The sequence below is a fragment of the Botryllus schlosseri genome, chromosome 16, assembly GCF_051294905.1.
Source record: "Botryllus schlosseri isolate E-star chromosome 16, Bs_hap1, whole genome shotgun sequence".
NCBI lineage: Eukaryota > Metazoa > Chordata > Ascidiacea > Stolidobranchia > Styelidae > Botryllus > Botryllus schlosseri.
This window is the reverse complement of record NC_137251.1, coordinates 4387445-4401224: the sequence shown is the minus strand read 5'-3', so window position 1 is coordinate 4401224 and position 13780 is coordinate 4387445. Positions and strand designations below refer to the sequence as shown.

The following is a 13780-nucleotide window of genomic DNA, read 5'->3' as shown; positions in this document are numbered from 1 at the left end:
TCGCAGGCGTACACCGAACTAACTTACTCATGCTTGCAGACACTACAGGTGGGCGTCCCATCATCACGGAAATTTTCCAACAGCCACCTCTTCAAGCAGTTGTGATGAACTTTTGACATGCCACCTGTATGTAAGGAAAGATGTCATCTCAGAAACAGGAGATGATTCAAAGTTGACATCATACCTTTGCAGACACAAGGCGCTATGAAGTCATCGGTTGACGCGTCATCAAAGCATATCCAACACTCTAAATTGTGGGGAGCATTTATAGCAAGCATGTAAACTGCAGATAGATATACACACCTGTTTGTTCCTCGGCAACACTAGAGGCATCGTCTGGCATCGCAAATGTGCTATAACCGACATACCTTCTGGAAATCAAGCTTTGCAGTACTGCGAAAGAAAATTTGCAGTCTGTGTTAAAAATTTCACACAAATAGATGGGAGCAGGGTTGTAATGACTCGAGTCACTTTTTTCTGATGACTCGACAAATTTTCTCAAAATACGGAAATGACTAGACTCGATTCAATCTGTGTATTGGCTTGAGTCATTGCGTGTGACTCTAACCAAGTCATACGACTTGAGACTCAGACGGCCAAGGCCGACATTTCATTGTAATTTCGAGGAATACTAAAGTAACCACACTATTGGGATTTCGTCTATTGGTACTGGTACTTGAAAATGTGACCAGAAACTGCTAAAAGTGAGGAAAATTGGTATATTATAAATGGAAACTATTTGGTATCACCAAACACAGTTATAAAAAGAGGGTTTAACAAGACTCAACTGGAAACTGAGCAGTCAACACAATGACTTGGACTCGAACTTGACCCTCTGCTTGCTGACTCGTACTAGCACTGACTCGGTGGTAATTGAAAATGACTCGACTTGACTCGAGTCAAAACTATAAAAGTGAGATTGACTTGTGACTCGGACCCTTGCGACTTGGTTACAACCCTGGATGGGAGTCTAGATATTCACGGTAATCATATCAACAGCATTTATGACAGGGGTGGGCAACATACGGCCCGCGGACAGTTTTTCGTCTTACATGATAATGTGGCCCGCCTGCCCCAGTCTTCCGAGATTCCCCACTATACTTGCTCACATACATTTTAGTGATTGTATGTTTTTATACATATGGATGTACGTACAGCGAGCGAGGGTGGAGCTTACGCGTAAGTTCGTCGAAGCGAGAAGACTTGCATTATCGGCATTTACGATGTAGTGAACCCTAATGTCATTTGTGGTAATAATAGTGTTTGTCGACGACAATGGTCATATACACCAGGCCGATATTTCTTATTTTTGATTCCGTAACCACAGACTTGTAGCACGGCGCACACTTCTAGGCTTTTGTAAGACACCGATTATGCCAGGTGTCGCCAACTGAAAACGGGTCGCGGGCCAATTTCAAATTTCAAGGCCGCGGCCCGCATGAATTCAATATCGAGATAGATAGGCTGCACAGTTTAACAACCACGCCATCTCGTCACCTACTTAACCCTAATGCATTGATATCTTGGTAAATTTGGGCTACCGGGCTTATTGAATGCCTTGAAATCTTAATGAACGATTGCACCGTGTGTTGATTGATCAGAGAAAAGCAGACATGGTGGTACCTGTATGACAGGGGTGGCCAACCTGCGGCCGTAGAAGCAAATTTGTGCGGCCGTGGACATGTAATTCAATTAGTAGGTGTTGGCGGCCGTCGACGTATAGTTTGAATTTACGAATTGACTCCCGATTTCTTGAAAGATTTTAATTATTCTTGAAAGTTTCTTCGCGCAGAGCGCGATTCAATGTGACTTTATTTTTCGATTTTAATATAGTTGCAATCAGAGCCCCACAGTACAGTTGCGAACAGATGCGCCACATATAGAAATACCAACTCGGAATCGTGTTCTCCTCACTATATCGACAATCCTGACGGGAGGTCAAGACATGCAAAGAACAGCATGCAACAAAGTGACTAATAATAATTGGCCTGCCCTGACCGACCCTCCACCAACTCTACCGGTGAATCTGATCACATAGGATGAGAAATAATATGTAGAACTACTAATTTTATTGACGAAATTCATGAATGAATCTGAAAAAATTTTCGCGCTTCGCGCGACTATGAACAGCCGGAAATGGACATAGACACTTTAAAATGAGTATTTGGCGTCCTGCTAGTTCATTACGACTATTCCCTGGAATGCGGCCGTAGGCTACATGAGTAGTCGAAATGCGGCCGTGACTGGCAAAAAGATTGGCCACCCTTGCTGTATGACAGTGCTGTTCTCAAATCCACATTGTCTTCGTCATTATTGGCGAGAAATAGCTTTGAAGTTGCATTGCTGTCGTTAAAATACATTCATTAAATACGATTTATTCCTTGTATACGTGGATAAATGGGCGAATAATGTATCGATTCAGCAATCCGGCCCGCCAAATACTTAATTTTCCTATATCCGGCCCGCCGACTTGGAGAAGTTGCCCGCCCCTGATTTATGATGTGAAGTTAACAGTTTGCTGGAACCAAATTTCTTGTGTACAGTGAATTTGAATACGTAATCATGCTCACGCAATATATCATGCCCCGCAGCTAATATTGATTACACTGTCAGGTTTCTCGACTATAGATGTTATTTATCATATTATACTTATTTTATTTTGACACCCGTTAACTTGATTCCAAAATTTGAAGCAAACATGGCATTGATTTCAGACAAAGTGCACCGTAGCACCTACATTGTAAATTCAACAATTCTTCACCATATAATTCCTCAGAAGAAAAATGTTTTTGCAAACAAGACTTGTGGAGGTGAAGTTAGCATTCCATTGATGTCAATAATCAGCACCTAGTCGAGAGCTGTAGGGCTGCATTATATTCGAAATCAGGCAATCAATTTATTTACAAAGTGCAACAGGGGTGATCCAGAGAACGAAGAAGAGGTTTGACTTGACCATAGGTTGTTGATTGCGCAATATTAATTAGCTATGGTATACATTGACACAATGCCACCTAATGCACATAATAGTAAAATTGATTGGAATTTGGGTTCAGCAATAAAGAACTAGCAATTTACAATATTAATTCGTGGAAGTAGTAATCTAATGAAATAATTCAACAGAGTCAGGCCATAGCTGGATGGATTACAAGGTGACATTACAAAAGGCCAAATACCGTTATTATCCCTCAAGCGAAGTAATTTCCTGGGATTGAGGAACCATAATTGTTCCGGATAAGCCGAATTCCACAGCACGCAAGGAAACCACAAAATAACTCCAACCTCGGCCATTCTGAAATAGAACGTACTCAATGTTATTGAATGACGGGACAGTAAATGCGACGTACCTATGCATGACAGTATGAATGCTTCTTGTATGTACATCGACCTTGTCCTTCCACAGTGTGGCGACAGCTTCCGACACAGCGCATAGCACCATTAGCAGCAAAAATAAGGCCTTGAAAAAATATGGGCTGTGAAATTTGTGGCTAAACGAGTTTGGTCTTGTTACTATATCCATTATAATGAAGTAACACTACACTTTGAATGACACACAGAGATATGCCCAACATACTTAAAATCAAAAGATAAAAACACAATATACGGAAATTCATACTGGAAGCAAATTTGATATCATACAGACTACTCCACAGAGTTGCTAATAGCACTCTAGCCGAGACAGTCATTGTTATGATTACTGAATATTTAGAGCCATACCACTACTACCACTACTTCCATGACCGGAATCATATCTGGCCTTGATGCTATACGAACTGCTCTATCCAAAACAGCAATTTCAAGTGAGTATGTTGTACACTTGCAACATAGTACTTCGTTGCCGACCCTTTTCACAATACAGTGAAGAAAAATTACTCCGATAGTATAAATTCATTGCGTGTATTAAGAGGACTTTGGCGAGGGAAAGAACTTTTACTCTGTCATAAAATTACTCGTACAAATAGAAGTGTGATAGTGAGTTATTGTTTCGGAGATAAACACGAGATCTGCCGAGCTTCTCGCGTGGAGAACATCAGTTTACGATGCACAACGTCACCGAGCTTCAGTCACATGCAGAGCAATAGCTTGCGCAGCAACGCGTGACTCATTGGGAAGAAACTTTACAAATCAGAATTCACCTGGACCACAATGGCCAATCGAGATTTCAATACTTCCCGAGAATTGACAATTTCATATGCCGCTTCTCTTGTCGCTGGTATCGATTCAGTTTTCGAATTGAATGCTCCACGAACCTAAAAAACAACAGCCGGTTGACATATGGTACTCTTATATTGGATAGATTATTGTAGCACTTGTATATCAATTGACTCTGTTGCCAAATTCAAAATCAATACTCATTGTTACTTCATGTGTGGAATCAAGTATACAATTCTACAATATAGTCTGTGAACACAGAGCACAATGTCGACTTCTTTGTCTTAGCTCGATATGTGGTAAGCTATTAAAGCTCTTGTGAGAATGCAACACCTATAGAGATGTAGGCCTACCTAATTTAAATTCTGTCGTATTTTAAACTAAACCAGTAGAATGTAAACATTGCAGGAGTCAAATTCTCAGTGGAAAAAGGGGACAAACATCTTCACCAATAGAAAAGTGTCACTCATTTTACGTGTAGGAGGGTTGGGGTGACATGCATTGTAGTGGCCTTGCATCACATTATTATCAACACAATACATTAGATTAATTTAACAATATTATTATCACTCATCCATATGTTAGGCCTACACTTTTTTTAAAAACTGACTATTATGGAGGGTATGCTTTTGGACCCCAACATGTTTTCAGTGATTGGCTTTCCCTCATCACTAGCCCATTTGCGACATGCAACTTACACAGTGAAGATGTATAAGGATTGATCGGTTAACTGCAAACTACAGACAACACCAATTTTTCTTCAGGAGCAAATCAAATACAAGTTCTGTGAAATATTGCAAGCAATATTGTCGAGTAACAGTGATTGACAAATGCAAGAGTTGATTACAGATCACAATAAGACCAGTTGCCACACTAGTGTTCAGTCGGCACAAATGTTTAAGGTGTTAATTATCATCCCTTGCAGTTGCTTTTCTATTGATCAAACCTTGACCTCGGGCAATGTTTTGCAACCAAAGTAACTGTCTAGACCGGTTCTTGGGCTGAGAAACATGCGCTGAGATGCTGAATTACATTTTGATATACAGTTATCTAGGTAAGTAACTGGGTAAATATCAACTACAATGCTACAACATTTACCTTGAAGTACATTTCCACTCCGATGGTCATGAAGATCACGTAAAGAATAAAGAGAACAAGAGCGAAAAATGATTGAAACGCACCTCCAAGCCAGTGACCTGAACAAAAATACGAGATGTTTTCACTTATTAAACATACCCAAACGTACAATACAAACCAGTGTGATTATTCCCGATCACGCCTGAATATACAATGATGAATTGCGCGACAACAGCGAGATACAAAAACAAATTGAAGATAGTAAAAGCAAGCCAGGACTTTGACAAAAAGCATCCGCCCCGGGACGCGCAAGTGCTAACATCCTCAAGAAAAAAAGCCTGTCAAGAATAACAGAGTGTTCCCATTACATTCTATTCAGCGGTAAATCACTAATGACAGTAGTATATTACCTCACTCCAGTAGCACACTACCAAGGACATTCCAGTTATAAGTAACGGGTCATATACAAGTTCCATGGTTTTCAACCAGATGTCGGGAATCAAACCCTGAAAGAAAACGGTAAATTTCAAATGACAGTAGGCCTGCATTACATGAAAATATAGAGGATCAATTGACATCAGTCATCTTGGGTAGGAATTAGTTGAGTTACTTCTGCAGAATCAATTCACAGCCCAATAATTATCGCAAATAATGTAGCAGGGCATGGTTTCCAATTTCAAAATGCATACAATAATATATTACATAGATTTTGTTATCATTTCAAGTATTATTGCACAACAGATTCCAGAGTTCTCATGGTGAGATAATAATATCAAAGCAAGGGTGTATAATTCTGGTACTCAAAACCATAAGCAACCAATAACGAGACTCACCATTAACGCAAAGTATAGTATTCTCGTGAGAGCCGCCATCAATATTAACAGATGCAATAATTTCTGTGTCGTCAAACGGCACGCGGACCAAACTGTAGCACCTTTCAATTTTTTATATTCCGCATTAACGCACAGCACCTGAGACAAAAATTGAATGTTTATTATGGGATACTTTGTCTTGTCATCTGTTACATATGCTACATCAATACAATCTAAAATCAGCCACAGCAATAAGGCAACAAGGAGATGTTACATGGTGAACACATGATTCAGATTTTTCAATTATTCACTAGGATAATATGTAACCTTTTCAAATAGGTCTATAACAGAATCCTGTCAGAATTATTACAAACAGAACCTCGATACTCTACATCAGTGGTTCGCAACTTGTGGTACCTTTCCTGGTAGCAAGTGGGAACACATTTGGTCATCACACTGCTGTTAATTGTGAAAATTAACACTGTTATTTCACTCAAACAATATTACCAATGGTGTTTCTTTATTCTTGGAGCGTGATAGATATTTCAAGTTGAGTGTTCATCTTAAAACCCCATTTTTTAACGTAATGAAACCGGAGAAGCAGCGATAGGCCTATAATATTTACGCCTGCCCCAAAGCCCTAACTAGTACGTTTCAAAGTTATAACCCAGTAAATTCAACGTTCATCTCATTTCAAATTAATTTTTACTAATGTTTGGTTTGGAAGTAGCTGATGAATGAAAAAAGATATCAAATTAAGATATGGTGATGGATATATATATAGCCTAATCAAATATGGTGGTTATACATCATTACAGTTAGCGCTGAAAAATTTAATATACTATTGATTCCTCGCGTATACTCACCAATTGAATCAGACTGACTAAAAATAGCATGCCATAAAGACTGCTGAATGCGGCCGTGAATCCTTTGTTGGTGTCAGAACATTGCTCACCTGAAAAGATATGGATTTTACGTGATTGGAAGCATACATAAGCACTATCTCAAGAAAGCATATATAGATTGAATTGAGGAGTGATGATCAATATTGGAAGGACTCAATTTCGTTGGTACAAGCCTATCGATAACAATTTTCCGAACCACACTGTGAGTATACAAAATGAGCTTGTAGTAATGAATCTGGTACTACATCTGTAGCCCTATAGGAGTACTGGCACCAATTTGGATGAAATAATGAGCTATGAGCTGCAGAAGTATCCAGACAGTAACCTCGATAGAATTTAAGTAATTAAAATGAAAGAGGGTAAATTATATACACTTTAATAACTTAATCCATACAATACAAGATCATCGGACCTACTGCGCTCAAAAGCAAACCAAGCAAGACTTTGCAATATTATAACATATGTCAATAAGCGAGACTTTGATTCAGGCCAACGATATGTGTATCTACAGTACACCATTTAAATCTCAACATATCGAACTATGAAATAGGCTTAGTATATGAAGTGCTGTGATTTAATAGGTTGGAGATAGTAATCGTGATCTTAACAAACTGATATGTGTCACCCAATGAACGGCGCATTTACCTCCCTGTCATTTCCTACATTACTACGGTACATAGATGGGCACTTCTTCGTGTGTTCACACACCATTATTTTCACTCGCTATGCACCACATATGCATATTCTGATGGAAGTTCACAATTCTGAGATCTGCCTAACCTTAGGACAAGGGCAAAAGGCTGGATTTCAAGTAGTGCAAAAAGGTTTTCGTCCAAACACGTCCAACTAAACTGCTTTTTAAAACATAATCAGGTAACATAATATACCTGTCAATCGTAAAATTTTGACATTTTCACATGTCGTTGCGATTTGACTAACGGGTGAAATCAATTAGCATTTCAGCAACGTTTGAACTTTCAATTTACATTTTGGCAAAGTCAAAAGAAGAACATTTTGAATATGTTACTTATTGTGAGATTATCGTCAGAACACCAAACAAATAGTTTTATAATTTTGACACAATTTGGCAGGGGTATAGCAAGGCATATAGCTCACGTAAAGTGATGACGTTACATTTGCGACATGCACTGTAAAACCGTAATTTGAATGATATAGGCTTATCTTCATGATAAATGATCATGATGAAGCATGTTTTTATAGTTACTCTTCTCAGAAGAATAAACGAAATCATTTTGGACATCAATTCCCTAGATCCACATATATCTTTTTATCTGCTGCACCTACGTACTGGGTCAGTGGGTCTTATATGTACAGCAAAGGAGGAAGCGCCTAAACTTGATAAAGGCTACTCCAAGTCTTCTCGGCACCCTGCTATCTTTTCATTATATCGCAATCTCGTTGTGTTTTGATCTGATGATTGATTGATATATTTTTTTAAAAATCAAGAATCCAAGATTGGAGTTATTGCCCCCATAGCAGTAGCAGTAAAATCAACATACCTGCGAATTCCACAGTGCATACACAAACTCCTTCTAAACAGCTTCCTCGACTCGAACAATTGTGCGTTGAGCCAGTTGATCCGCATGCCATGATGATTTAATGTATGGTAAATATTCAACTTTATTTTATATATCTGAAACACATATCCAAACGTCAGTACAGAGAGAGCAATGGATTCAAGAATCAAGAGAACTGTAACACAGCGAATCAATACAAAGTATCATGGACTGGGAGTAATTGTACTATCGATGCAATAAGTGTTCTTTTAACCCTAACACTGCTAATAGACGATCACACGACGTAAAATCTATCATAAAGCAACAGTGCAAAACACTCTTCCACAAGAAAGCTCTGTTATCAAGCTATAAATTTCCTACTCGCAAGAATTCAGTGATTGAAATTGGTTCAACTTATTCCCATTAGTCATCTAACGGCAATAGAAACAAAAACGTGGACGGAATACGACTCCAACCGCTTCCGTGAACAATTGCATTTTATAAACACAACCTCTTCTGACCCCGACGTCGTTTTGTTGTATTACGACATAATACGCCATTGATCAGCTGACTGTACCATAGAGCACTGGCTCGAATGTACTGCAACGCAACAGTGAAGATAGTAAATCATTCAGGTTTTATTAATATCTTCATCGTTTCAAAACATCGCAAGACTGCGATACAATGAAAAGATGGAAAGGTGTCAAAAAAACTTGGGGTAGCCTTTAATATCAGACACCCACCTTAGTCTAGCTAGGCGAAGCAATGATATATATACAATGATTGGAAACTCAAGTGAGCTCTGCGTTTGAGCGCGTCGCGAGTCATGCTTCACTACAGGAATGAAATCGATGTAAACAAACGGTTCGCCAGCAATCTTTCTTCAGGAACTGGCGTTAACGTAGTGAAAAGTTTTTTATCGAGACCTCTTTTGCACGTGAATTGTGTGCATACTGTACAGGTTTTGGCCAATACCAGTAGCATGGCTTAATATTCAGACGAAACTGATGTACCAGTGTGCCTACGTGATGAACATTGTGATCGGAGGTGGTCTCGCAGTATCAAATAAAGGTGGATACTTCATAGTACGAGCTAGAGTTGGGATCAGGTCACTATCTTCAAGTCATTACAAATTTTTAATCAAGTCACGAAGTCATTTCTAATTTTTTCAAGTCAATTCAGGCAGGTTCTAAAACTGACTCTGGAGTCAGGCCTTCTGAAGTTGTGAAAGTTGGCAAAACCTACTTGAGGATATCGCAAAAAGCATCACGTTTTTGAAGTAATAATAGTCATTATTCCTTTGTTACGGACATTCATCTTGTGATCCGAATGCTCATATATACAAATGAGTAAAAATAAAAATATTTTTGTTTGATACATATCAGGAGTAATCGTCAGCAGCTTTTAGATACAGTATACAATTGACTAACAGATGTATACAAAGTAAAGTCTAACTCATTTCTTCATACTACTCGTGTACTTTTCAGACCGTTCATTTTCTGCTTCAACAAGTAGATTTCAATATCCAATTGACTAAGAAACGTCTGCAAAACCTGGTCTTAACCTACCTTTTCAAACTACGGTACTTCATGAGTACAATTTACCATGATATGATGGTATATCTTATAAGTGTATGTGTGCGCAAGAGCGACCCACAATAGGTAGAAAGTTCCTGCCATTGTCCATGTCAGGTTTGATGGACTTGTACACAGCCAATGATCTATAAATGATTGTTCACAGCATATACTTTGTATAGTCATTAAATTGTAATGTTGTCCATGTCCAGTCCAGTTTGTCTGTCAACTCTGACAATCATAGCTGACTTGCGAGATGGTGACTTCGAAGAATGGGACGGAATAGAGGCTATCCAACAATCCCCTTCACTCAACAAATCTCCGAACTTACACATCACCATCTATTCCCTCAACGGTCCAGGTGATCATGGAAGAAGTTGATCGGATCCGAGAATCATAACAATGTGTCATCGCATGGGTATTACAGAAGCAGGATTTTGAACAGCTTAAATACCTCACCTTTTCATGGACTCCTAAATGCTCTGATACTAGTCGTGTCTAAATTTCAATGAGGATACCAACACCATAATATCATTGAGAAGTTTATACGGGGTATGGGTATTTCATTTACTATAACACTTGAAAACTGCATAAACAACTTTTGTTATCATGTCAGACTTGTTGTCATCTAAATTCAGAATAACAAGAACCTAGTTAACGGAAAGCATTTAAGTCAAGTGAATATGTAGCAAAAAGGGATTTTCATATTTATGCAAATTACAATATCAGATATACCTATGTTTAAGCCATTCGATAAATGTACTGTCTGCATCTATTTTTGTTGTAATTTATGAAACTGTGCTGTGCTATTACGAACAATCGAATAACTGTGCCTAGTAGTTGATAACACCAATGTTTCTAGTCACGTAACAAAAATATATATTCTCAAATGTTATTTTTTCGAGCTTTCTTATCCTCTCTTAATGACAATAACAGGACAGCAGTTAGATGGTAGAGCAGCGATCTCACATGACGTTGAACATCGGAGGGCATTCAAGCATCAAGTACCATGGCATTTGAACACTAGTATGTTTCAAGCCTCTTTAGAAATCAATTATTCTTTGAAAATTACCATATCGCAGGTGCGGCCAGATTTCCTGATCAGAATAAAAATGATTCCAATAACGGATCAAGACTCAATCTCTTGGTGATAATGAGGTAGTCTGCTCGATGGATTGGCAAAAATGTCCGTATCAAATTTATCATTGATGTTGTTTTCTTGTCTCTTTGATAAGCTTTCCTGCTCACGAATTTCGTTGCTGTTTCTGCGGCATAAGAATATCTCCAGTTTTGCAGTAGCGGCATATCTTTTTCCAGCTAGTACAAGTGAAGAAATATTATCTGGAATGCAATATGGCTTAAACGGCAGTTGTAGCTGAACTTGGTTGTCATATTCACAAGGCACACGAAATTATCCACAGGTTGCATTGTAGTGTCCATCTCTTCACCTCTGTCGTACTCGAATAATATGCATAGTCTTTCAGCAAGACTATTTTTCTCTGCATCAATCGATCCAATGAGTATCAATCCAATCCGGCACCATTCGTCAAAGTAACATTCATATTGACTACAATCTTTGGAAATATCTCAATGTCTGAAGCGAAGCGCCTTGCTGGCCCCGAATACCGCGTCAGCACAGCGCCTCATGAACCAACTGGAGGCCACCGCCGCTCGTATTGGCCTCCAGATCAATGCCAAGAAGACTGAGGTTCTGGCCATACCAGCTCTGCCGGAGAACGCGACACCAATTCAACTGGGAGAAGTCAGGCTCAAGAATGTCAAGAGTTTTATATACCTCGGTATTGACGTCGCGGACTCTGGAAAAGCACTGAAGGCGAGGCGAGCAAAGGCCTGGGGCGCGGCAAGACGGCTACATTGCCTCTTCCACTCAAGTGCCTCACCCCAACTCAAGACCCGCATTTTCCGTGCCACTGTCGAGCAGGTTCTTCTTTACGGAATAGAAGCACTCACGCTGACAGAAAAGCTGGCTAAGACACTCAACGCCAACTACGATGCACTCCTCCGCTACGCACTCGGCATCCACCACCCGGAGCACATATCCACCAATGCTCTGCGCAGACTCACAAAAACAGTCCCATGCCGTTTGCTGGCTGCTGAACGACGCTTACGCTTAATCGGTCATCTAGTGCGGCATCAAGACGATCAACCAGCCGCCGCCATCATCAACCACATTCCGACAGAGCCATGGCGCAGAGGTGGCTGGAATAGAACCACATGGCGCTCAACAATAGAGACCGAGCTAGCGCAACGCGGGCTATCGCTCGAAGACGCCCACGACCGCCCACGCTGGAGACGCTTGATAAGGGCCCAAAACTGATATCTTGATGTTCCTTTGTTTCCTGTTTTCTTTTGCCCTTTCATTTAATTGAAAGCCGATATATATATATAAGCGAAGTGGAACATGAAATGGTTGCTTCTCATGGACGGCCTGGCGTGCCGAAATCCCATAAGATAATGATTTGCACTTTTATTAGGATCCCTGAATCCTTTTCAATTTCCTCGCGACTGTGGGTTGCTTTGCGGCTGTTTCAATACACGAACAATCTTTTCTTGAAAGTTAGAATGGACTATAATTTATAAAAAAATGTTAACGATCCTGTAAAAAATTTATGCATTAGACATTTACAGAATGGGAATTTGTTATGTCACAGTTTTGCCACTCAACTACTATTGAAATCAAGTTATTTATTCAATCCGTCAAGTATTTTCCGTACTGCCGCATATGCAATATATATGAGCAATGTGCATATTCAAGAGAGAGATTTTGCATTGGATGATTGTGGAGTTACATTGCTGGAAAAATAACCTGGGTAGCAGCACATACAATGCAAGTTGATGCTCATGCTCAGGTCATAAAGCGTGATGCAAATGGCGAAAAGTTATGAAGGTTATACATAAAAAAACCATAGACGTACACAAATGCATAAATCATCTATTTTGTACAATCCTTCCAGCTATCAATCTTAACGAGTACTCCATGTTAATTTTCAAGGTTTACAGGCAATGCATGGGGAACACTTCACAACGGGTAGTTCATATCAAAGTGCCAAAACGTTTACCAGGTATATTTTTAATAAATGGGCATTGGTTGACGCTTTCGGACACCGCGGTGTGAAAGATTCAACTATTGAGAGTAGTACGACATATCACGCCAGGTCGATGTGCACAATACCAACTATGGAGTGATTATCCTCAATATCATTCTAGTGCATTGTTTTGCCGATGGAATATTGTTTGGAACGATGCCGATTCTCATCATTGATGTGGAATGTGAATTCAACGGCCTGACCCGGTAAAAAGTTGTATCTGTTAGCATTTTACCAATCAGTACAATGTTAGTTTCCGGTTAGTTTCGATTTTATATTATATTATGAAGGTACAATCGCTATACTGATACTATGGTTGCCAGTGAACTCGGCCCTTGGTGAACTCGGCCCTTGGTGAATTCGGCCTCACAATATTACAATATATACTATCTAAAACAACTTAGTTGCTCACACAATTATCGTAATCAACCCTTCTCTTTTAAAAAATCAGGTGACGTAAATGCTGCCAGAAAAATTTCAAATCCTCTTTCAACAATCCTTCCAGGTTCTGCACATCTATATTGACGCTCACCCACAGTATCTATAAATTCTTTAGGCTGTGTCGTAAATGCATGGTTGCAACTGATGCTAAGATACCTCGCAGCTAGTCTGTACTTTGATAAATGTGCATTGTTAAAA

General features: G+C 39.4%; 1 protein-coding gene across 1 annotated transcript in view; it reads right to left on the bottom strand.

Moving 5' to 3' along the window:
• The window catches only part of LOC145458742 (uncharacterized), a 76869-nt gene that overhangs the window by 1833 nt on the left and 61256 nt on the right, over window positions 1-13780 (bottom strand). Inside the window, exons 2-13 of the mRNA XM_080337206.1 lie at window positions 8464-8597; window positions 6905-6993; window positions 6060-6197; window positions 5637-5732; window positions 5405-5564; window positions 5248-5345; window positions 4134-4247; window positions 3345-3454; window positions 3174-3289; window positions 304-393; window positions 185-247; window positions 28-124 (exon numbers count right to left, since the gene is read on the bottom strand). Coding sequence (XP_080193332.1) covers window positions 28-124; window positions 185-247; window positions 304-393; window positions 3174-3289; window positions 3345-3454; window positions 4134-4247; window positions 5248-5345; window positions 5405-5564; window positions 5637-5732; window positions 6060-6197; window positions 6905-6993; window positions 8464-8554 — 1262 coding nt within the window. The 5' untranslated portion in view covers window positions 8555-8597. The remainder of the gene's footprint in view (window positions 1-27; window positions 125-184; window positions 248-303; window positions 394-3173; window positions 3290-3344; window positions 3455-4133; window positions 4248-5247; window positions 5346-5404; window positions 5565-5636; window positions 5733-6059; window positions 6198-6904; window positions 6994-8463; window positions 8598-13780) is intronic.